At 38.3% G+C, this 25,031-nt stretch overlaps 1 protein-coding gene across 1 annotated transcript; it reads right to left on the minus strand.

Annotated features, from left to right (window-relative positions):
* Nucleotides 1-1,116: 1,116 nt before the first annotated feature.
* Nucleotides 1,117-14,642, minus strand: LOC121948655 (immunoglobulin-like and fibronectin type III domain-containing protein 1; the record flags this gene model as incomplete). Its single annotated transcript, XM_042494058.1, has 21 exons — nucleotides 1,117-1,469; nucleotides 3,545-3,841; nucleotides 3,972-4,164; nucleotides 4,260-4,345; nucleotides 5,655-5,963; nucleotides 6,122-6,250; nucleotides 6,357-6,533; nucleotides 7,462-7,761; nucleotides 7,872-8,165; nucleotides 8,261-8,402; nucleotides 8,562-8,686; nucleotides 9,711-10,061; nucleotides 10,245-10,517; nucleotides 10,647-10,809; nucleotides 10,885-10,998; nucleotides 12,050-12,230; nucleotides 12,343-12,379; nucleotides 13,321-13,347; nucleotides 13,935-14,034; nucleotides 14,281-14,420; nucleotides 14,516-14,642. Coding segments are annotated over 21 exons (3,918 nt in total), but the record flags the coding sequence as incomplete, so codon positions are not given.
* Between the last annotated feature and the right edge of the window lie 10,389 nt (nucleotides 14,643-25,031).

Below are 25,031 nucleotides of genomic sequence, written 5' to 3' on the forward strand. Positions count from 1 at the left end.
TATGGTGCAAAGTCTTAGGTTGCCTTAAACTTTGTTAATTTAGCAAATTTATAATCATCGATCATAGTTATTTCTCAGTAGTCTCTTATCTAATCAGAACGTACAGGAAATATGTACAGTATAAAAAACACAAATTTATCAGAATAAAAGTACATCAGCAAGTTGCAAGTACTTGGTGTGACCTCCCTTCCCACTTAGCAAGTACCTCAAAATTGTACTCGTGTTAAACATTTGGGTTTGTTCGTTAACTTACCCCTCACTTCTCGTGCCACTTCTTCTTCATTGAGCAAGATTTCCCACATTTTTTTAGCAGTTGCTTTCAAACCAGTTCAGCTGATGGAAAAGCGTGAAACTGTCGTCAGGTGTATCGTGTTCATGTGCACTGGGTCTGACTGTAGTGCAGACGGCGAGTCAGATCATTTCACAGTACTTTCCTTTAATGCAGCGTGTTTGCTGTCAGTATTCACCCTTCAAAGCTCAAGTCTGCCTTTTTTTAATGGTGAAATGTGACGCAGCTTAAGTGTGATTTTAACATAGATAGTGGAGAACAAAACATACAGACATCAGTCAGGCAGCAGTGCAGCCTCTTTGATTAAATCAGACTTTACAGAAATATGCAGCCCTGCTCTTAATCTAGTGTAACACAGTGTTTGTGTGTTACATGCATGTGTCGATGCATGATACAAACAAAACAGCTGATAAAAAATAATCCCGTAGTGCTACCAGTGGTCACTTAATTCGACAGGCTTTCCTCTATGTATAGAGTTTACTGTTGAAAATCATTGGATAGCAGAAAAAAACTAAAAAAACAGAAAACATCTTCAGTAAACAGAAACAGTGGTGAAATATCTTCAAAGTTTAATAGTACAGAATGTAATATTACTGCGCATGTTTTTTTGAGATTTCTAAAATAAAGTACATCACTCTAGCAGGATATGGAATAACCGCAAATGAATATAAATTGTCACTAAATTTAGTGTAATTTGTTTTGAAACACATTAGTCGGTTCAGCTTCGGTCTGCAGCGCTTCTTCACTCTGTAAAGGAACATTTTGTTACACTCAGTTTTACTTTGATACTGTGCACTCAGCTTCTTCATGTGAAAATGTACTATCCCTCACTTGTGTGTATAAGTGTTAATACCTCTGACATTCAGCGTCATAGACGACTCGGCTGTCCCCAGTTTGTTCTCGGAGACGACTTTGTACTCGCCGTTGTCTCTGGGTCCGACTCTCAGGATGAGCAAGGAGCAGACTCCACATACGTTGGTGATGTGGTAGTTGGTGTTTGTGTTCAGGCTGATATTGTTGCGGTACCATGTCACACGTGGAGCTGGATCGCCTTTAACTGCGCAGCTCATGTTGCACTCGTAACCCTGCGGCGCTGTGCGCATCTTGAGGGGAACGATGAACGATGGAGGTGACTGGAAGTTGAGGGATTTTGCCTCTGGCATGTTTACCTTGAACTTTCCTGAAACACATACATGCGTAAAGTTTAGCGTTTTACAGCATCGTGAGAGTTGAGTTTGCACGAGTGGCCTTGTAAGATTTTCCGATGTTATTTTAGAAAATGTATTATTCTGTTGAGAGTCAAAGTCCTGACATCACGTCCAGGCCAGCCGCTCTCTTCTTTAGTGTTTCTTTTTGGTCCCTTTGAGGGGGATTATCAAGAGAAATGAATATCTATCACAACGCCTGCTATAATAATTTGAACCATTTTTGATTTATGAAAAGTGTAATAAATAATTTATGTAATGGCACTCAAACCACCACAGGTCACTAAAGTAAAAGTGCGAGTACTGTGCGTCAGCTTTTTCTCCTTTATCAATCATATCCGTCTGTGCTTCAGGGTGTTAACACACGTTTCATCGTGTTTTCTTGCTCGCCGTTGTCTGCCTGGTGCTGCACTGCTAGCTCTGAATGTTTAGGAGGGAAATGGAGACACAGAAGTGCCGTGGGAATTTCCAAATTAGGCGTGTCTTAAAGATGGCAATATGTATCAGTGTTTTCTCTGTGTAACTGATCATTTTAGACTGTTGATCACTGAATTGACATATTGATCTAGATTGATTTATGGTTACTCCCCATGTCAGCTTTCCAACTTATTAGTCTCTATCACCTAAAAAGCGTCAGTTCAATCCTCCCTGTTCTGTCTCTTTGCCTGCGTCCCAAAGTTTAGTCAATCATCAGGGATGACATTTCACCCGGTTTTTGGGAAATGGTGTTTGTTTAAGGATTCCAAAAACAGTTTTAAATATATCTTACTTAAGTTAAGTCGGACGCACAGTTTATTTTTGGGGTTGACTGATATTTGTTTCTAAGGGCTGATACAGATTAAAATTACTGGTACTTAATGACACCAATATTTGAAACTGATATGCATTTACAATAAAAATAAAAATATTTATGTCCAAATTTAGAATTTAGATTATAACAAACTCCAACACAAAACTTTGTTTAAATGCTTTTAGCAAATATTTAATCAAAACTGAAACTTTCAGCATCATATACAGCAAATTCCCTGCAACTTTTTAATGAAGTCATATGACTTTTTATGGTCATATTACTATTTTTTATAAAGTTCTGTGAAAATTTGAACAAAAAAATGAACAAATAAAAATAGCTCCCATGGGTTTTACAAAGTAAAAGTTCCTCACTTGGTTTGCATGTATTGTAGACTGCTTTCTCTGGTGTTGGTTGAATGTAATACACACACGCCATTAATAAATCTTATCAGTGTTTGTTAAAATAAAACGCAGATACAGATAATGTTCTGCCAAATATCGTCCCTGATAATCGGCCACACCCATAATCTGTTGACCCCTAGTTTACTGAAATTGCTCAGTTTGTGAAAACTGCTGTTTAATATTGTCTGTGTCTCTGCAGGGAAATGCAGGATACAACATGGCTCATTGTAGAGACTGAAATTTGCACCCAGAATATCTCTGCCTCTGCTGCTTCAATTTAGACTATTTCTTTTTTTGATTATTTTGTCCGTCAGCCAACTTAGTGAAATACTGTTGCCGTTGTAACCTTTTAACAGTTGGACCAACCTTGTCAAGATATACAGAGCGAACTGCACAACATACCTTAAGTGGTGAGCACGATTTTGTTTTAGGGTATAATTTTAGCAGTATTGAAAATGTCGGTGTAGCTCTGAATGAGACCTTATTACTCCTGGAAGAGAGCCCAGAAGCACAGCAATTCTGTTCTAAATGGTGGTTAAATTCACAAAGAAGTTAAAAGTTTGTATTCGAACAGAGTCGGAGGAGACATTCAAGTTTTAAAATCCTCTGAAAATCCCTCCGTTTATAGGGTGGGGGTCTTACAGTATTTAAACGAGGAGTCCTGACATCTGGTTTAGTGAGAGGTGGTTTTAAATCTGAGAATAGATGTAGAATACTGAGGCAGCTTTTGCATGAAAATAAATCTGTACTTCAGCACTTACCACAACTGAGTGAAGTGTACAGGAAAATGTAATAATTTATAGCGTAGTTTTTATAGTTGACAATAGTTTCGAGTTGTGATTGAAGTGGAGGCACAAACCTTTTTCCTTTGTGGTTCCAAAAACAGGCGATTCAGAAGGTGCTGAAGGGCCCATGTCATTTTTAGCAAACACCCTGAAGTTATATTCACGTCCAGGCAAAATATTCACAACTGTGAACTTGTTGTTGAAGAGGTTGTCTGCCACTGTCCTCCAAGTGCGTTTGAAGGAGTCCCGCTTGGATACCATGTAGTGTAGTCTGTCGTCCCTCTTCTCATCTGGAGAGGGCGTCCAGGACAGAGTCACTGTTCCCGGGGTGTTCTGATCCAGCTCCACTGGACCCGGAGGCCTGGGATCATCTACAACCAGATATAGAGGCACAGAGATACGGAGATCTGAAAGTGTATCTTTCTATGTCACAAACAGCACTCTCCAATGACAGTATCCGGGTCCGTCTCTCAGTTCATGGCGATTCACACTTGGATTCACCTGTAACTCTGATTTCAACATTGAAGCTGTCTTGGCCGACAATGTTCTTGACAGTAATGGTGTAGATGCCGCTGTCAGACCGCTCAGATGTCGGGATCAACAGCTGAGAGCCTTTATCAGAGTTGGTAATAGTTACATGTTTGGCCAGTGGAGTAGCATCTTTTAGCCAAATGATCTCTGGCATGGGCGACGCCTGTGAGCAATAACAAAGATGTCACATTAGTTTGTGAATTAAATAAAAAACATTTTCAGATGAACCGATTAGGAGGAAAGCTCCTGGCCCAGTACCTCAAAGTTGATGTTCAGACGGACTGTGTTTCCAGATTTCACCACCACAAAGGTCTTCATGTTGCGATCTTTAAACTTTGGCTTAACTGTGAGGGTAAAATATATCACAAAAATGTTTAGATTCTTGTATTTATACAATTCAGCAAGTTACCTGGTAATTTTTTATTCTCCTTGAAATTATTATTTTTTTGTTTTACAACACTGTCTAGTATATTATGTAGTATGGATATTGATTATTTTCATTATTTATGATTAATCAATTAATCTTTTAGTCTATAAAATGGAAAACAAATTGTAAAAGATGCTTATTACAATTTTCCAGAATCTTAAAGAATTTCCAGTTCACTTCTTTTGTCCAATCAACAGCCCAAAACTCCAAAAATGCTTCATTTACTTATATAAATGACCAAGAAAAGCAGCAGATTCTCACATATAAGAAGCTGCAAGCACCAAATGTTTGACATTTTTACTTTAAAATGATTGAAACATTTATCCATTATCAAAATGATCATTTTTCTTTCGATCCACGAACCAGTGTATCTACTAATCATTTTAGCTCTATTGATTAGATGAAATGAGAAATCAAAACCTTTGTGAAAATATCTGCCGTGTTTTCTGTTCCTGTAGACATAATTAGGAATGTCTCAGAGTTATATGGAATAAAAACATTTTTAAAAATTGATCACCATCTGCATAAATTCAGGTCCATTTCGGATCCTTTGTTTACTGTAAACTGTTGTTCCACTGTGCTGGGAACACCAGCTGTAAAAAAATACAACAAAAAAACAAATACAGCACTGCAATCTGTTACTGGAGCCTGTTTCTATCCCCGAATGTTACAAATGATTGAATCATAAGGTGGCACAGCGAGATAAACAAATACACAGAATCATATCACATATCCACACAGACGGCCGCTATCAGAGAAAGTGTAAAACAGCGCTTCGTCTCTGTTACAGAGGAGTTTTGATTTTGTTCCATGCCTGACAATTGCTATGGTTTGTTTAAAGCTTGATTTTGAACTTTAGTATTTTGTTCACGCCGGGCTGTCCAAAATTGTGCTACGACACTTTTCTGTCTTAACAATTCCACACTTCAACTCCAGTATCCATGGATGTGACACAAAATGTCGTGAGACACCGTAAAATCATCATATAAGAAAAACAGAACAGCTGTTCTGCTGGCTGTATTTTCTTGGTTTAGAGCAATGCAGTAGTTTTGACAGCTGTAGGGCTATTTTTAGGCAAAGGAGGCTGTGCAGATTTGTGATGGAAAAAAACAAGATATTTGTAGTGACGTCATGCTGGTACTGAATATAACCTGATCAGGACATTTTTATAAATAATGTAGAAGAGTATAAAAACTGTTCTTAATTTGAATTTAAAATGTTCTTACCAGGAGGGGGCATGGCGATGATGTAACTGTCAAAGCCTTGAGGTTCTCCGTCACCGCCATAATTGGTGGCAATCACTCTGACCCAGTAGGACGCCATTGCCTTCAAACCGAGCACGGTGTAGGAAGTCAGAGTAATTGGCATGGCATTACAACGCGTCCATTCAAGGATTTCTATTGGTCTGATCTCCACGTAGTAGCCTTGAGCTTCATCCTCTACCCCTTTAATTTCTTTAGGTTTAGTCCAAGCCAGTGAAAATGTGGTATAATTTGAGGATGTTAACTTGAGGTCTGTGACTTTGCCCGGGGGCTCTGGAATTACAATAACGTGAGGTTATTGGCTCTCATTGCCGTACTTTTATATTAACCAAAGACCTACAGACAGCATTATGTTAAACAGCGTGTTAGTTCACCATGAAGCATGAATTTTCAGAGCAGTGGAAGATAATAATTCAGCATGACGGGCTTACTCATTGGATCTCTTGCGATTACTGTGTCGCATGGAATACTAGGATCTCCAGCACCAGACAGGTTGATAGCAGACACCCTGAATTCATATGCTGCTCCCTCAAAAACATCTTTCACTGCATACTTTGTATCTGTGGAAAAAGGAAGAAATTGTTTTCATACCACTAGCAGTGTGTTATTGATGTTGGTGGATGCGTGACACACACATTCCTACAACTTGTTGTGCGAGTTGTGTACCTGTAATGGGCCCTCCTTGGTTCACAAGGCTCCAGTAATTGGTGCCTTTCTTGTTCTTTTCCAAATTGTATCCCACTATTTTGGTTCCTCCTGTGTCACATGGAGGACACCATGCCAGATTGATGCAGTCTTTTAAGGCACTGACCACTTTAGGTGCTGCTGGTGATCCTGGATAACCTGTGGGTGGAAATATGACATTTTTACTATTCGGTATTATTATGTTATGTTGCTCTGTTTCTTTTTAGTGCCTCCAAAATTAAAACATATGGCACAACTGCAGCACACCGTGATTTATTCACCAAATAAAATTTGATGGATAGCTGAAAGCAGCAAGAGAGCTGAAAAATGTTTGCTGAATAAAGCATGATGTCCTGAGAGAGAGTATTTTAGTTTCAATGAACACACAGTGGCCTGCAAAAGGCTGTGTGTTTTCTCGAAGTCAGAGATCAATATTTTATTATATTCACCAGTCAGTGAATGACATTATATTTTCCTGTTATTAATGGCGAAATATTTCTGTGATAAACTGTGAAAAAGTTGGTTGTCAGGCCAGGTAGAAGTGATTAAAACCCCAAAGTGTATGATTTAAACTTTATTATTTCTGGCAACTCCTATGCTGGCCCCACACCACAGTCGTGTTTGATCACAGGTTTTGATGAGATCTCAGGTCCCTTGAATCACCACTCTGTGTAGTATAAATAGCAATTTTGTGATCCTGCATTTTGACTGAACCATCTTTTGTGTCCATTATTGGGATTAAAATATTAAAAAGCAGGTGAATCTGTCATTATGTCTTTTAAAAATGATGTTTTTTTAAAATCAATTAGGACTTGAAAATCCTCTAATGTGCACCAGACTGTGGTATTATCATAAATTGCAATCTACTATAATAATCCTCCTCTTTTGAACATTTAATGGCCATATACCAGTGTTTTAGTATGATTACGAAAGGATAAAATTTTAAATGATCTTAAAATAAATGAAAAGAAATATAATTATTTGCTAGTTTAATCTTATGGTTATTCTCCCTGCTTCACAAGAAGTTCAGAGGTTTTCATCAAAAATAGCTCGCAAAGCCTAAATTAGGCTCCAACGACTGACTTACGTAATACACCAGCTGGTATGTCCTCAGTCTGCAGGTAATCACTGATGCCTTCTGCGTTTTTGGCTCTGATCCGGTAGCAGTATCTCCTTCCAGGGTCCACATCTGAATCTTTGTAACTCGGGTTGTCGCCAGGGATTTCACCCAGATTTGACCATTTATTGCGCCCCACTTGTTGGCGGTCTACGATATAGTGTGTGATTGGGCATCCACCACTGTCTTTCGGGGGCTTCCATTTGAACTCAACAGATGTTACAGCACTTTCCATAATGTCCGCAGGTCCTTGTGGCGGTGTGGGTTTGTCTGTCGAGGAGATGAAAGTAGCTCATCCTAACAGCAGAGAGCATTTATCTCTTACATACACCGTAGTGTGTAACACATGGCAAACTCTGCGTGGCTTATTGTCAACTCACCCAGTACGATCAGTTTTGAAATTGCCTCAATTGTCCCAAATTCATTTTTGATTTTGATTTTGACCTCTCCACTGTCTTTCCTTTGACACTTTAAAAGGCGTAGTTTGCTCTCTGCAGCTGACGTGTCAATCCTGACATTTGCAGCAGGCAAAAGCTCGTCATCGTCCTTGTACCACTGTATAGTCATCGGTTCCCCACCCGAGAACGGCAGCTTCCATTCAGCGTTTTCCCCTGCTTTTATGATGACTGGCTTTGAAAAATTCCCCAGTGCGTCAGTGTCAATTTTTGGTGGATCTTCAGTGTCAGAGAAAAAAAAAAAAAGTTAATCAAAAACCTAAACCATTGTATGCCAAATTATCGTTCGACCTCATTTGATCTTTTATTCTGACCTTGAATATTCAGCGTTGCTTCTGATTTACGGCCTTCAGCTTCAAAGCGGTACTCGGCTGCATCGTCTTTTGTGCAGCAGTCAATTATCAACCTGTGACAGGCTCCGTCTTTGATAATTTTCACCCCATCCCCATCGGTTAGCTTGTCAGATAAAAAGATTCAATGTTCATTAAATAAACATTTAGTTAAATCAAGATATGCAATGCACTGCAATATTTTTGACCAAGGAAAAGGAAGAAACAGTGATGTGCTTGGCAGTAGTCTTATATACTGGTAATTCTTCTTAAATAGTTGACTTACCAGCTTCCCATTTTTATACCAACGTCCCTTTGAGGTCTCATTGCTTAGTTTGCAGCACAGCTCTGCCCGTTCACCAACATTAGCAAGAGTATCTGACAGCCCACTGACGAACTGAACACCACGATCTGCAACGGAGAGAGCAAAGTAAACATAAATTATCAGAATGACGGATGTAACTTCTGGTTAATGTAAGTCTGTATAAGAATGTACCATTTCTCCATGTAAATAAATAGAAGGCTATAGAGTAAACAGAGCAAACAAAGGCAGAGATAATGCAGAAAGCACATGATCATGCAGTTTTATATTTCTCAGCAAAAGCAAATCAGGGGCAGTGAAGCCCAGAACATGCCTGCTCTGAGGAGCTGTCACACTGTCGCTTTACTTGTTGACAGTGTGTCTCTCTCTAGTGGTCAACATACAGCACTGCAGTAGAGGTTACATAATAATAATAATAAAAATAATAAAAATACTAATAACAACTAAACTACAATAATAATTCAGTTAAACAGTTTATAAATAATCATTTTACGAAGACCTTAAAAACTGTACCTAATTGTCTACTGAATTTTACTGTAATTGCAAATTTGTTGTTTTACAGTTAATGGTTTGTGTGATGACCCGTAATGGTTCATTTTCTGCCACTGATTTCTTCTTACAGTTACGTGTTATTGGAAAACCCATTAGTGCGGAAACTATTTTGATTATAACCTAGAATTTAAATGTCACATGTTAGACTACCGATTTCCAAAGTTCAGCCAGAATGGTCAGACCTAGAATTTGAAGCACATTTATTTAACTGTTACACTTTCCAAATCCATAGATCCGACCTTTGCCGTCTCCACAAAGAACAATCTAAAGAAGATTTTCTTAATTTATGGTCTGAAATTATCTTACACTCGGATTGGCCCACACTTTTAATTTATTTCTTCCTTTATCTTCCTTACGACTGTACGTTTATCTCCTATGATACTGTCATACTGTCAAGAGTCTGAGACACTTGACAATTTGGACCCAGATAGCAAAACTGACAACACACAGTGTGCAGTAGCAGAAACACATCACTATAACTACAATTTAAAGTATGATTTTATAAAAATCTCTGCAGTGCAATAACAAATTATTAACACTTCACACAATGCAAAGATTTACCTATAACCGTATCAGGAACCAAAGGGCCATCGCGTACTCGCTTCTTTTTCTTATCTGCATTATCGTCATCTTTATTTCCATCATCTCCATCCATCAGGAGGTTCTTATTCTTGCCGTCTCCATCACCTTTGTCTCCATCACCTTTGTCTCCATCACCTTTGTCTCCGTCACCTTTGACTCCATCACCTTTGTCTCCATCACCTTTGTCTCCATCAGTCTTACCACCAGAACCATCTCCTCCACCCCCCAGTGCAGCGTCCTTCTCAGCCTGTGCTCGTCTGGCTGCGTCCAAATTGTCTTTCTCTTTTTGTAGCTTGGCCTGCTGTTCCAACGCTAGTTTGATCAGGTCATCTTGATCCCCACTTTGAGTGCCCCTGCGGCCTTTACCGTTCGGATCAGCTGAATTTCAGTGAACACATACAAGCAGGGAGAATATACAATTAATTTGTGTTGAAACATGTTTTTATACATGCAAGAAATTGCTTATTTAAATGAATGAATGAGTGAGTGAGAAGTGAGAAAAAGAGATCCCACCTTCCACTTTGAGAGAAGCACTGCTGGAAGTTATCCCAGCGATGGCATAATATGCTCCATTATCTGCCATTTTACAGTCTTTAACTTTCAGTGTGTGAATTAGTTTGTCCTCTGAGACAGTGATCTCATATTTGTCCCCATGGTCAAGTGATGAGTCCTGTTTGCACCAGTTAATTCTGTTCAGGGGTTTTGACAAGACGCACTGAAAGATGGCGTCCTCACTTTCAAAGGCTTTCACGTCCCTAATCTTGGCTATGAAGTCCACAGCGGGCACTGGGGAGGAGGAAGGGTGGGTTTGGATGAACTGCTGGATTAATTCACTGATGTCTCATTCCTAAATGTGCCTTGAATTGTCAATACAGTTATTGTGGTTTTTTAACAGTTGCAGTGGTTTCACCTTACCTTTAAAGTCAGTTGAAAGGACGTTTGCATCTTCAACGTCAACTTGGTAAAATCCAGCGTCTTCCGGCTGAGGATCTTTAATGCTGAAGATATAATTTGTCCCTGTTTTCTTCAGGCTATGTTTTGAATTTTCGTCGTCGTCGTATGGAACCATTGTCCCATCCTTTTGCGAGACAAACAGATTATTTAGGGTTCATTTTCATCGAAGCAGTCTTGGAATGCATATTAAATAACTCACCTTGTAAAGGTTAATTGCACTATTTGGATCGTGTAGTTTCATGTCAAAGCCAAATTCAGCTCTCCCATTGGGTTTTACTTCTATCTGTTTCACATTTCCCACTTGCTCCACAACCTACAGATAAAAGAGACAAAATGTACAGATGTTGCTCTGAATTTCACTTCCGAAGACATGAAACGTTAACGTTAAGGCCTTGAGCAGAGTCTGGATGTTTACTTTTCACGACGCACTCGGCTAGTTTTACCTGAGGCGAAAAGTCATTAAAATTCCTTTTCTTTTCGTGAGAAATACTATTAGAGAGTAATTTAACACCCCCTGAAAATGCTGTTTTTCAGACCTCCAGCGGTGTCACTTCTCACCTTGCTGCTGTGAGGTACAAGTGTACTGTGCTGTACTCTTTGACATCACTTCTGCGTGTCATTACAGCCGCAAAGAAGCACACTTCTGACCACACAGAGATGAAGCAGACTTAAAACTTTCAACCACAGAGGGCAGTGAAACAATAGTCTACAGACTGGTGTTGAGTTACTCTTTAAATCAGCCCAAAAACAATTAAACTTAAAGTCAGTGTAAAGTGAATTCACAGATTTGTTTCAAAACAAATAAATGTTGGAAACTGATTGTTGAAAACATGTTACAGACACTTTACTTATAGTACTGAATTGTGAAGATAGTTGACTGTTTTTTCACCATTTCCCTGTTTTAAGATTTTTTGGGCGGGCCTAAAACCATAGCTCGATGATGCACTGGAGCTATACTCAGCATAACCCCGCCCCTGACAAAGTCGCAGTATAAAAACAAGAAGCATCTTGGCATAGTCCCGCAGTTGGGCGTGGCCTCGGCGCCTCGAGCAGGCACGCCCCCGGTGTTTCAGATCAGAGAACACTGTGCATTTTTTCATGATTTTTTTGGTTATTCAAATTTGGTCAGGTGTTTAATTACACATCTTTCTGTGACGTGACAAACTCAGAACACATTTTAATTATCACTTTACACTGACTTTAAACTATTTTTTTATCCCAGTAAAAACATTTACATCACATGTTTTAAACTTTAACAGCTTAAAATGCATGTTGGGTTAATAATGATTGTGCCGAGATGCAGGTTTATAATACATGATCCCGAATTAATGTGCAGTTGTTCCATACTGCACACGGTACAGTACCTTTGCCTGCTCATCTTCTCTTTCCTTTTTCATCTGGTTGAGTCTCTTCAGCATCCAGCGAAAGTCAGTAACACCAAACTCAAAACAGATTCTTTCATAGTCCGTCTTTGGTGCACTGATGAGCAGTTCCCAGAGTTTAGGATCAATTTCTCCCTCTTTTTGTGGTGGGAGTTGTTTTTTTCTGGTGACAACAACACTGAAAAGAGAGGAACAGAGTAAAATGTATTTGGAAATCTACAGCAGTTAAAAACAAATAAACAAAAAACACAACATTTTACTTTCACCTAACTCACGTTTTCTTAAGCATTTTTCTGAAATCCTGTCCATTTGCTGAAAGAGAATGAGAAATGATTTTTTTTTAATGGCAAATAGTTCCAATATCATATTTTTTCACTCTCTATACATGCTTCTCTCTAACCATTAAAATGCTAAAAAAAAACCCACATTGGATTAAATGAATTTGTACATATTTAAATCCATTGGGTCTTGCTCTGCAATTAACAATTAACTCCCTCCTGCACGCATTTGAATGCAAACTGTACTGAGAATTGTACAATTTTCTACTTCTACCTTTACTTTCTGTGCAATGTGTCTTTTGAAAACAACGTCTAGGAGTTTGGGAAGAACCTGTGCAGTTCTCAGCTGCTCCAATAGTATTGGCAAAGTTCAACTTTAAAAAAAACTGGATGCAAAATACACACGTCTTTACTTTAAAGAGTGCCGTCTGAGACCAAACCGTCTACAGATCCTCTAAGTTGGCATTTTGTTGCCCATCAGATGCCAGGTGATTGATGAAATAATCTTAAATACCTATAAAATGTCATGAATTTGTATTTTTTTTTATTTTCACTAATGTATCTGGTCTGTAATGATCTGATGTAAGTCCTTATTGATTGTGCTAGGCAACGTTAGCTAGTACAGCAACGCTACATTACAGCACTTTATCAGTTTATTTTATGTAATATGTAAATTTGAATAACATTAAGATCACCATTCATATAAAGTGCCTTCATTAGTGACTGGGTCAGTCAGTTGCCGCCGCAGTAATGGCGGCGCCGCTGGATGTCGGAGCACACAAATTTGGTCGCTGGATTCATCTATAGGTCTGAGTGTTTTATCACCATGTTCAACACACATTGGTTTTATCGCTGCTGAGATCCAAATCCAAATAGGAGAGGAAGACGAACACAATCACAGAGTATCTGATCCTTAAAAAGAAAAGTATGGATCGATTGATGTTAGAGAGAGAAAACTTAATCTCAGTTTCGTACCTTCCGGGGCCTTCTTCTTTACGCCAACTGGAAAAAACATGAAAACAATAGCAAAACAAGAAATCTTAGTCAAAAGCACAACATATTATACTTAAAGCTTACAAGAAACAGATATCCGTGTTTCAGCTGTCTTCAAGCGGCGGTGAGGACGGTGTAGCATTGATGGATGGCGTCAAGAGATTTGCAGGCGTTCTTTAATAAATTTACGTCTTAGTTACGTTAAAAAATGTTGTCTGAGGTTCGCTGGTTTTCAGTGTCACCTCCACCTTCTGTTGATGGTGTTTCCTCTTTAAAGGAACTTAAATGAAGTGCCTCATGTTACAACTGAAGAAAATAATGTGTGGTCTTTGAAAAATAAACAACTATAGGAAAGGTAAACAACCTTTTTTGGAAATAAATCTACAACATTTAGAAACACAATACGTGCACGATGATAGACGGACATTATTTCAACCTTAAATGCCAAGTTTATTTCTTAATATCAATAAAGTCATTTTTAAGTAAAAATCGAATTAATTGCCGGTCAGGTGGGGTGGGGGTTTGAATTACTGGGCACCCCCCTATATAATGGTAGGGGAGTCACTGATATTGTATAGTGCTGATCTGTCTTTTACCTTGACGAATGGTGAGAGTTGCTGTGGCGACAGCCTGTCCGTACTCGTTGGTCGCAAAGCATTTGTAGGTGTCAGCGTCGTCCGGTTTTACATTGAGTATCTGATGAAGGAATTTTATCATTGTTAGAGTTCATCTTTAGTGCTGGATATTAGTTTCTGAGCTTTTTTTAATTAATTGAGCACTATGAAGTATTTTGATTAAAAACACATCAAAGTACTTTAGTACCTGCACCTTTAGTGCATTTAAGAGTTTTTTATTGAAATACAGTACATTCTGAATGCAGATTAGGAGGTGTGGAGTACTGGGGAGTGGATTTTCTCCATTTATTTATATTGGTTTTCTCACCTCAAGAATGTGCTCTTGAGCTCTTGCTTCATATCTGGTGATGTACTTTTTGGGGTCATCGACCTCGCCCTTATTACACCCCCATGTTACAGTTGGTGCGGGATCTCCACTAACCATAGCTTTGAAAAGTCCTTTTTTCCCTGTAAAATTAAAATACATAGAGCCATATAACAGTGATACAGTTATCGATAGTGTTCGGTAATCAAAGTTTTACTTTGCTGGTTTTGTTATTTACCTTCTTGAACGGTCGTAGCCATTGGCTTCCGGGTGAAGTCAGGTATGGACTTTCCCAACGGCAGTTGCTCGACATACTGAGTGATAATAACTCCGGGAACTCTGGACCTTTTCTTGATAGCCACTGTTAAGACCAGAAAATATCAGTAAAAGTCGTGATTGAGGTTGTGAAAACAAATGTAGGCAAAAGATAAGGAATATTATTCATGTTTTGTTCAATAGCTCATGAGCTGTATTTATTATTCACACATGCTGACATAAAAACCAAGGGATTGAATATGGTTAAAAATATTTGTTGAGCTGCAGATATTATCTTGCCAGATTTCTCAGAAGTGACAGTCATTGTCTATGGAGCAGCTCCAGACGTTATACCCTATAACATCACAAATTTGAGTTTTAGCGCTTTAGTTTTTGAATCTGGATAGTCAGTTTCTTTTTTTAAATTCTTTTAGAGCATAGGAATAAAGGAATAAATTGTGTGAATTTTGAAAATAGGAGAAGTTCCTCTTTAAAAGTAGTAATATTATCTTGAAGATCTATTATAGCCAAGATTTGTGCAAAAAAAAAGCACTACATTAAAAAGTCATTGTCACTTAATGATAATAATAATTATAACTTTATTTGTATAGCACCTTTAAAAACAGTTTGACAGACAAAGCAAAGGCTGGAACTCAGGGAATAATTACATAAAAATCAGCAAACATGTCAAACAGAGAAAGGTCTAGAACAGTCAAAGAAAAAGGCAAGAACAAAATGTGTACACAAAGGTCAACAAGAATAAAGAAAATAAGAGGAATAAAAGTGATAAAACAGGCGGCTCTCAAACGGCAGTTTAAGTACTACATGAATAAAGTTTTACAAAATATAAGAATAGATGCAATAAATTATGATGAAAATAATATAAGAAATAATATAAGGAGATGACAGAAGACTTAAAAGGGGCATTTTACACGTTACTAGTGCTTTTACTTTTGGATGCAGTTACGCTAGAATTTCACAAGAGGTCAGTATCTCCTTTCTCTTTGTCAGCCATCACAGCGGCCATGTCATGGCAGGGCCTGCAATGTCATAAAATGTACCGATGAAATCTATTTTGGAAAAAAAACAACATTTTTTCTCTAAAGGCAAACGTATACATCGCAAAAACACTTAAACCCAGTTAAATTGGTGCTATTTCTTCACTGATATATTCTAATATAAATACCTATGAACTAATATTTTTCTATTAAAAAATAAATCACATTTTGTTCATGACAAATGACATGCATGATGACAAAGTGGAGGTGCCTCAATGTCAACAGTTGTAACACCCTAGGAGCCATTGATGGTTCCCCCCTGCGGTGGTGGGGACAGCAAAAGTGATAGGTGACGCATTTTGTAAGCCTTATTCCTCTCTAGGATTTCAAATGAGGGATGAGTCAGCAGACAACCGTAAGTTCATCCAACAGCTGTTGAAATCAAAAACTCCAACCGGCAGCCTGTAACTCCTTTTTCTGCACCAGTATCGCACCTCGTAATGACTCAGAGCTGCTTCATTCACCCTGGGGCTTGAACCTTTAGCATACTTTACTGCTGCATAGTACAGATAGGCCAAATGGGTAATTACTGTGTGCAGAATCAAATATGTCTCCGAATTATTGTAGTGAAATCAGGTTTTAAGCCATTTGGAGCCATTGCCTTTCAGTAGGATTCATTAAATTTCCCTCAACTGTGCCAGAGTGAACTATATAGATACCAAAACTTAAATCAAATTTACTTTTAGTTAATAAGAAAACAGTGGCTACACATTTCAAAAGGATATTGCAGGATCTGGTGAGTTGCTGGTCAATAAATGACGATTTTTAGAGAGAAAAAAAAGAAAGAAAGAGATATTTGGACCAAAAACCATCAGTTACACAATTTAAACAACTTAATATTACATTTAATTTGTGTTCAGTTTGAAATGTGACATCTACATTATGATGAAGTAGTTCTGCCTTTGTGTCAAGGTCTTTATTAAGTTTCTGCTATTAGTCCTTGTAACAGTTAAAAATGCATTCAGTCACTAATTTTCAAATGTAGATATACCAGTTACCTGCACAACATGTTTGATTTCCTACATTAAGAAGCTGTTAAAGGCATAGTTTGGATCTTTTGAAGTGGTTTTGTATGAAGTACTTATCCATAGTCAGTGTATTGCGTATAGTAGATGCAGGTCTGGTGAGGCAGACAGGAGTTCCTGACAAGGACGCTAAGCAATGATCGCTGTGGAGGGATGAGCATATTTTAGCTTTACATCGAAGAAAGCCGACCTTTAAAAAAAGAGTATGCTAAATTCTGGAATATTTCCACCATCACCTTGATGACAACAATATCCGACCGGGAACTGAAGCCGTTAAATTGCCTCCTCAAAGCTACCAGACTCCATTGGGAAACATAAACAGTAATTGAGCATTACTAAACACAGGAGCTGCTGGTCTACCGCTGCGTCCATCACTTAGTTTGTGTTATTGTGCGACTTCTGCTTTTTAAACGGTTAGTTTGAATTCTCACAGTAATACAAACAAACCGATTAAGGCAGCCGTAGACCAGCAGCTCTTGTGTTTAGAGAGCTTAAATTACTGTTTTTGTTAATGGAGTCGAGTGGCTTTGATTAGAGTGTAGATGGAGAACCAAAGCCACTTAAACACCAGAACGTATTAGCGGACATCCCATGTAGAGCTGACCCGAAATCTTCAATCAGATTGAGAAAAAATGTGCATGTAAACACAGCTATAGTTGCACAAAATCACATGGAAACACGTGAGAAGGCGGGTAATAATGCTTACAAAACAATGAGATACGGAAAAAGAAAACAGAAAACATAATGAAAGAACAACAGATTAATCTGATCTCTTAAATAGCGTATCACGAATTAAATTACTTTGAAAATGTCAGATTGCAGCCACAGAGTGAACTTAAAAGTGAAACCAGATCCTCGTCTCTCTAAAGTAGATCATTCGCGTTGACTTATTATGTCCCTACTTCCAATGTGAGTCACTTTTTGGTTACCCTTTCTTCATCACTTTTCCACAGCAGCCCCTCTCCAGTTAGAGGGCATGTATTGAATATTCATCAAACTGTATGTGTCATCTCTCAAGGGATTGGTTTACGCTCTTACAGTATATCATCTGAATGCAGGCAGGATTCTTGCTCCTCAAGCATTGATTCACACATAATCCAAGTCTGGTAGGACAGCAGTCAGTCGTTTGCCTCTGCATACCAATCACTCCTGGAGGAAACTGTGAGATTTGGACACCACCAGACTTCAGGACACTTTCAGTAAAAATTTGCTGGCTGTATAAAGCTGATATCCCTTTCATAAACCACTTTGAGCCACCAACACTAGGCTTCTAGTATGACTGCGAATGGAATAGTGTTTCTTGCAGGTATAAAATGAAATTGGTGCACTTCTTGTCCTTCATATATCCATGATAGACTTTCCATTTCAAGAGCTAAAGTAGTGCTGTTTCTGGCATCAAATTAAGTTCAAATGCAAGTGTAGCTATTAAAGTGCACTCAGTTAAGTGCATATCTCCGCTGAGAAACGAGTCATTTAGAGGGGGTTGTGGTGCTGGAAAAAAAATGTATCTACTGATTTACAGATATGTATTTCACAGTGTAAATCCTTGGGATGAAGTGTTTTTGGGCACTATGGTGTCACAATGGATGGACTTAGAAGTTTTAATTCCATAGTTTGGCCCCTATGTCCTGTTGGCTTCCTGCAGACGAACCTCGGTACGCAGTGTAGCTGTGCCCGATGTAATTTTCTCTGTTTGCTCCCCTAAAGTCAAGATAGTGGCAGTGATAACAGAAAAAGAGGCTGATTCATTTCGTCATTAGGCTGTACAGTTAATCTGGATATTTAATTGGAGTGTACATTTTTTTGATGTAGGTAAAATTTGTCATTTTGTCATGTAGTATTGTATGTAGTATTTTGGTGCTACAGAGAAGCCCAACCTACAAATCATATACTAGATTAGGGTTGGAAATGAACTTTTTGTCCATCGGACTCCAAAATCCAACAGCCACTCAATAGCTAATCGTTGGGTTTTTTGGCTTGTTAGTGCAGCAAATCAAGCAGCCACTTGCACATTTTACCCGCATTTGGCTGGCGGCTAGTGCTTTTTCCCAAATCTGTTCCAAATATAAGGGAACATGTTTGTTTAGTACAGACGCTGGTTAAAATTATCATCATTTATTATTTTTGTAGTAAAAATAAAAATGACCATTGCCACTAAATTTGTGTCTGTAAAACAAAAATCCTGCAGTCCTTTCTCATGCCCAACTTTAGTAAACCTTAATGTATTATCAGGTATGGGAATAATATACAGATGCTCTGGTTCAAAATGACACCAAACTTTTATGTGGATGTCATTTTTTGAGCCATGACAAAGGTCTAAATGTGGAAACACATGGCCTGCGTGAGCGTCCCCGAACCAGTTTTCTTTTTTTTCAGCGCCCTCGTTAAAAACTCAGAGCAGCCACACTGCCTGCGTGGGCAGCGCTACTCAGCCGCGGCACATCTAGAGAAACGGTGGCTCGCCAATTTTTTCTGCGTGCTCTGCGCGGTTGTCAGCAAAAATACGGAGTGAAAATTATAATTTGATAATTATATTGACTGTACTGCTTTCATTTCAAAATTAAAGTACTCTGACAAAGGCTCTGTTGACAGAATCCCATCAGTTGTTGACACCAGGCATTTTATTGTGAAACATTTGCAGGAACATGTTTAAAATGCAGGAGCTTGCAAGACAAATGAGTGGAATTTGTGCTTATAAATGTGGAAATACAGAACTATTCTGCAGCCCTGCAGAAGAGTCACAGAAACAATGCTGCCAGCGTGAACACCGCGAGCGTGCAACACGCTGCAGTTTGGCGAGGATGCCGTCACGCAGCTGCTCGTGCATGCAGTGTGTTTCTGGCTTTACAGCCTCTACCAGGTGGTTAAGAAGTGCGAGAGGTCAGCATTTAATGACAGTTTATAGCAGTCAATAAAACAGGTTTTTCAACAATTATAAACCAAAGCAAGAACAATCGGTCATTGAACATACAGTCAATCATAAATGTGCACACAAATATTGGGCTGATTGATCCGGTACTATTGGAGATAAACTGCACACAGACAGATAGACACACTCACACAGGCCCACACACACACACACGACCAAATGCATAGTCCAGAGATTAGATTAAACAAACTAGATTGCTGAAGATAATTACTTAGTTTCTACTCTCCTTGTTTTTTGTTCTCTCCTTCTCTTCTGCATTTATTTATTTATTTTTTACCCACTTTCACAAGTACTTTTTGTTGATGGATATGAATGTTAAAAAAGCATTCGAGGAAAAAGAGGTCATTTTTATCCAGATGGATCAGAATTTGAATGTTTGTGTTAAGGTTTATGCTAATTTTTTGGAAGCTATAAGTTTATGATATAACATAGTAGTCAATAACAATCATTGGACATTTCCATGGACATCAAACCAAACACAGAAACAAAAGTCCCTCACATTTGTTAACATACCTGAAGCATTTGGATCCTGGTTTGAAGTCATTGCAGCGATGTTACTGTTTGTCAACTCAGAGTTTTGATCACTTTGTGGCTGTTTAAAAAGAAAAAGAAAAACTCAAAATTGGATTCAGCTCCATCAGAATTATAATAATAATCAGAATACAAATGAGAATTTTCTCAGTTCATCAATCAATTATTAGGTTTGTCAGAAAATAGCAAATAGAGACATTTAGTTTACAATTATAGGAGACTGAAAAACATGGCAAATATTTATTTTAGAAACTTGAGTTATGAATTTTATGCAATTTTGCTAAAAAAAAATACTGAAATCATTAATTGACTCTGAAAGTGCTGATACATTTTCTATTGATGAGCTTATCAATTAATAATTTCAGCTCTGTAGCTATATAGTTATTTTTTAAAAACATTTATTTAGAGCCCCCTCCACAGTCTCAAGTATACCCAAAGTCACATGACTCAACTTGACGACTCTGTAACTGCTTAGGTCATGAAAATGGGACACTTAAAAATGGGGTCGTGGGCCAGAAAAGGTTAAGAGTCCCTGCCTTGGAGGTTCTCCTCATGTGTCATCTGTGTTACCGTATGACATCAGTCTGTCAAAGTGAGGATGCCTTGACTCCTGCGTGACTCGTGCAGACACTTGGAGACATGCTGGGACACAGTAAATGGGGAATGTGAAATCCCACCTATTGGCTGACTCTGCCTAACTGCCTGTGGAGTCAAGTGGCTGTGCCAGCAATTTAACTGCTCAGGATCCAAACATAGACAGGAGCGAAGGCTCTTCGCATCAAACTGTTAAGCCAAGACACATATCTGTAAATCTCTCACATACCACCAACTCTTAAAAATTATGTTTTGCACAGCGAGGTGCCTAGTTGTTTACTGCTATCAAAAGACTGAAAGTAAACGTAAAGTTAAACCGCTTGAGCGGTTGTGTGAATTTGCTTTGTATGAAAGGTGAAAAAGCACCAGCTTTGCACTTGATTTATTTTTTTAACACAACATCCCCAAAGAGTTAATATCGGAAACAGAATTTATTTTAACCAGGTCCTCGGCTTAGTGGGAGTAAACTGGAGACGACTTCAACCTACTTTGACTGTCGACCACAAAACCTGTAGGTCAGGCACCAGTGGGTGGTAATGACCTGAAAAGTGTAGGGTGATTTTAATCTTAAAGTTAGTTAAGTAATTCTTTCAATATCTTCATTGCCGAGAGCAATTTAATTAGAACTAAATGAAGTGTGTATCAAGATAATGGCCATAAGGCTTTTTTAAATGGCCCTTTAATTTTAAGGACCATAACAGGAAGACTGAGAAATGTGAAAAAGGATATCTGACCTTGAACATCTACAAGCCAGCAAAAAAAAGGTAATATAAAGGCTTTGATGTGTCACACATCCTGTAGTGCAAAAGCGATCACAGTCTCCTGCTCGGTCCTTTGTTAGTCATGGGACGACAGTTGGGAAGGTCACATTCGTGACTGAAATATGGCACCCAGTTGAGCTCTTTAACATCAGTTTTACAGGAGGATCTCAGGAGGTCCCTTCATTTTTTTCTCCTTTCACAGGGTATGAAAATTCGTCAGACTTCACTTCATTAATTCTTGAAATATGGCACAAAAAGTCAAATTTTTGGGGTCTAATCCTGTAGATACCACTCCTGTGCCTGTGGCAGGACAAAAAGAAAATGATGGTGGTTCTTGTTTGGACCAGGTCAGTGAGGCCATGTCAACTTACCGACCAACATTTTTAACATGTATTTACAGAAGCACCGCATCTGCAGGTCATTAAATGTTAAAAGAAGAAGCTCAGGTTTAGGTTTTTATTCAACATTGTGAGGATCACATGGGAAACATGTTTTTTTTTGGGGGGGGCAGCTAGCAACATTTGAACGTCTAACACTTGATTTCCTGCAAATTATTGCAGCAATTTGTGCTTTTTCTGCACAAAGTTATTGAGTAAATATTCTACTATGTCAAATAAAATAGTCCTCTGCTACTTTAATGTTTTTTATTGATGGGGACAAAGTCACTTGTTCTAAATATTTATATCTGAAATCTATACCTACGATAAAAAGTATTCAAAAATTGTCATCTGATTTTTTCTTTTTTGTCAGACTTATTACTTTGAATTTAAATTTCCTTTCAAACTTCGACAGCCTTTGGACTCAACCTAATGCTTATTTCCATCAAACAAATCCCTGCATTTGTCTTTATGAAATAATGTACAAAACATGATTGCATTTCTAAACCTGCTCCGTCACTGTAGGGAGACGAGACTGGAGCTAGGCTGTACGGTTTCTCAGTCCTAATATTGACCTCAATAAATTCTGCCTTTTTGTCCTTCATATTTAAATGATCACACAGTTGTGCTGATTTGTTCCTCTTGTTGCCTGGAACAGTACTGCATGTCAGTTTCAATCACTGCAAATATAATGTTGCTTTAGATCAGTCGATTAATCCGACGACAATTATTGACATGGGAAATTTGCCGTTAAAAAAGAAGAAAAAATCGGACTTACTTTTAAGTTCTTCGGCGTCTACATTCAGCTATCCGTCTTCAGCTTGAACTCTTGGTACTGTCCGATATTTCAACAGTGACACCCCTTTTTGTTCGGCGATAAAACCCATACATGGCTGAAATGTAGTTGCTTAAAACCCATATTACCGCAGTGGTAAAGGGTGGAGGTTCCTCTTACTCATCCCTATGAAAGCGATCACTTTGCAGTTGGTTCTGGAAATACATTATGACTGTTCATTCAATCTGGTATTGGTCATATCCAGTCAACAGTTTGCCACTGTTACCGTTGACAATATAAAAACAACAGGTGCATTATATACCAATATCAAGATTCACATTCTGTCAGATTTTAAATAAAACAAATTAGTAATGGATATTTCTGAACTTGATCGTTGGCTCTATGATTTATGGATCCACAATAGCCATGCAAGAGTCCAAGTATCTAACCCAAAGCTTTAGACTGGCAGCTTCACAAGGTCTGTAGTAATAGGATCACTGACCTATAGACTTTATTGGCCAATAAACATTAACGCGAGACATTTTATTTGGTAAAATAATCTCTGGTTGATGTGAATGAATTGGCCGTTCCAATTAGCCTCCGAAGTATCATCGGAGATTCTTACAGCATGCCTGTGGTTTTCGATGAGTCACACAGGGCCTGTGGTAGCATTATAAAAAGACGGTTGTTCATGCCGTGGCAGTGTGATGGACTCTTTGCACAGATCAGGTTTTTGGGTTCACATTGTTAGAGGTTAAACAAGCACGACTCATCCAGACAGTTAAAATAGTCACCTCGACCTCATTAAAGATGCACATCTAAAAGAGAAGCCTGATGACATGCGTGAAGAATAAACACAAATATCACCTCTGACCCTAAATATTATAGGAAGTAGGGATGCACCAATTGTGAAATACTGGGCTGAAATCAGTGTTGATGTTAAAAATGACTATTTGGCAGTTATTAGTTATTGGAACTTGATGGGGAAAATCAAAGAAGGAAAAGATTAGATTATTATTATGGTTAAATTATATTTTTATTGACAAAGATCCAGAAACAAACATTCACTGCTGCATTTAATCTTTTTTTTAAAGAAGTTTAAGAAATGATTGAATTGCTCATCCCCTGTGCCATTGGATTGACGCCAATAAAGCCCGTTTCATACAGCACACGTCAGGAACGCGTGACCAGCGCCGAGCGTGTTGCTTTATTTTGGCGCCCATGTTATCAAGTTAGAGCATTTACATTTACTGCAGTGCTTGTCAGGAGCGTCTCAGCTGCAGCACATCTAGAGAAACGGTGGCTCGGCAATTTTTTTCCGCATTTCTGCACGCATATCCAATTACTCAATTAATTGCAAGAATAATAGATAGATTACTCGATTACTAACATAATCGATATTTGCAGCCCCACAGTCATCAAGGTGAATATCTGCTGATATCGATGTGCAGCTGATAAATAGGTGCATCATTGAGTAATGCTATCAGATAAAATAGGCTGTAAATGATGACGCAAAAGGTTATTTTCAGCAGCGATCCTGATGGTTTAAAGATGGCACATTATGTGCAGTATGGACTGGATTTGTGTTGGCCTTGTCAGAATGTCCTTGTAAAATATAGTATGTAAGGAGACTGTATGTATGAGTGCTTCTCTCAGATATGCAGGGAGCAGTTAAACAAAGTTGTCTCCCTGAAAGCACTATCCTCAATTGTTGTTTTACTGTAGATATAAATAAGGACTAATTTTAGGTTTGCAGCTGAGAATCTTGTTAAGGCAATTCACTGGGGAGCTCAGGCAGAGATATATATTTGCAAATGTTATAAAAATGTGCACTTAGTTCATAAGTGCTTAATGTGGTTCTGTGATGTGCATGAATTCGGGGGCTCAGATAATGGAGACATGAGCCACCGAAAACATCTGTTGCTTAACAACAGCCATTGACTTTGTCTCTGTCAGTGAAGTTAGTGAAGAATATTTGCAAAGTTATTGATAAACGCATCAATCAAGACAACACCAAGAAGAACATCGCACACAGTTGTCAGTTTGTTGATTTATTGCAATTTCTACAAGAGAAAAATCTGACAGATGTCTTTGTACTACGGTTTGTCACTCCACTCGTGTTAAACTGTTATTATTTCTGATGACAATTGTAAATCAGTTCAAATAAATAAATAAATTAGTCTTTAAACCATTTTAGATGGTTTTACCAGCATTTAACATAACAATATCACACACCCTCAATGCAGTTGATGCAGTAAAACAAAACTTTCCAACTTTCTTATTTTCCAGAAACAATCAGCAATTCAAATAAATTAAAGAAATTAGTATTCAGACCATTTCAGATGGTTTTACCAGCACTTTACATAACAATATCTCACGCTCTCAGAGCAGTCAAAGAAAACATTCTACTTTCTTTTTTCCAGAACAGCTCAGTAAGAGGAAACGTGTC

This window comes from Plectropomus leopardus, chromosome 2, assembly GCF_008729295.1.
Source record: "Plectropomus leopardus isolate mb chromosome 2, YSFRI_Pleo_2.0, whole genome shotgun sequence".
Classification (NCBI taxonomy): domain Eukaryota; kingdom Metazoa; phylum Chordata; class Actinopteri; order Perciformes; family Serranidae; genus Plectropomus; species Plectropomus leopardus.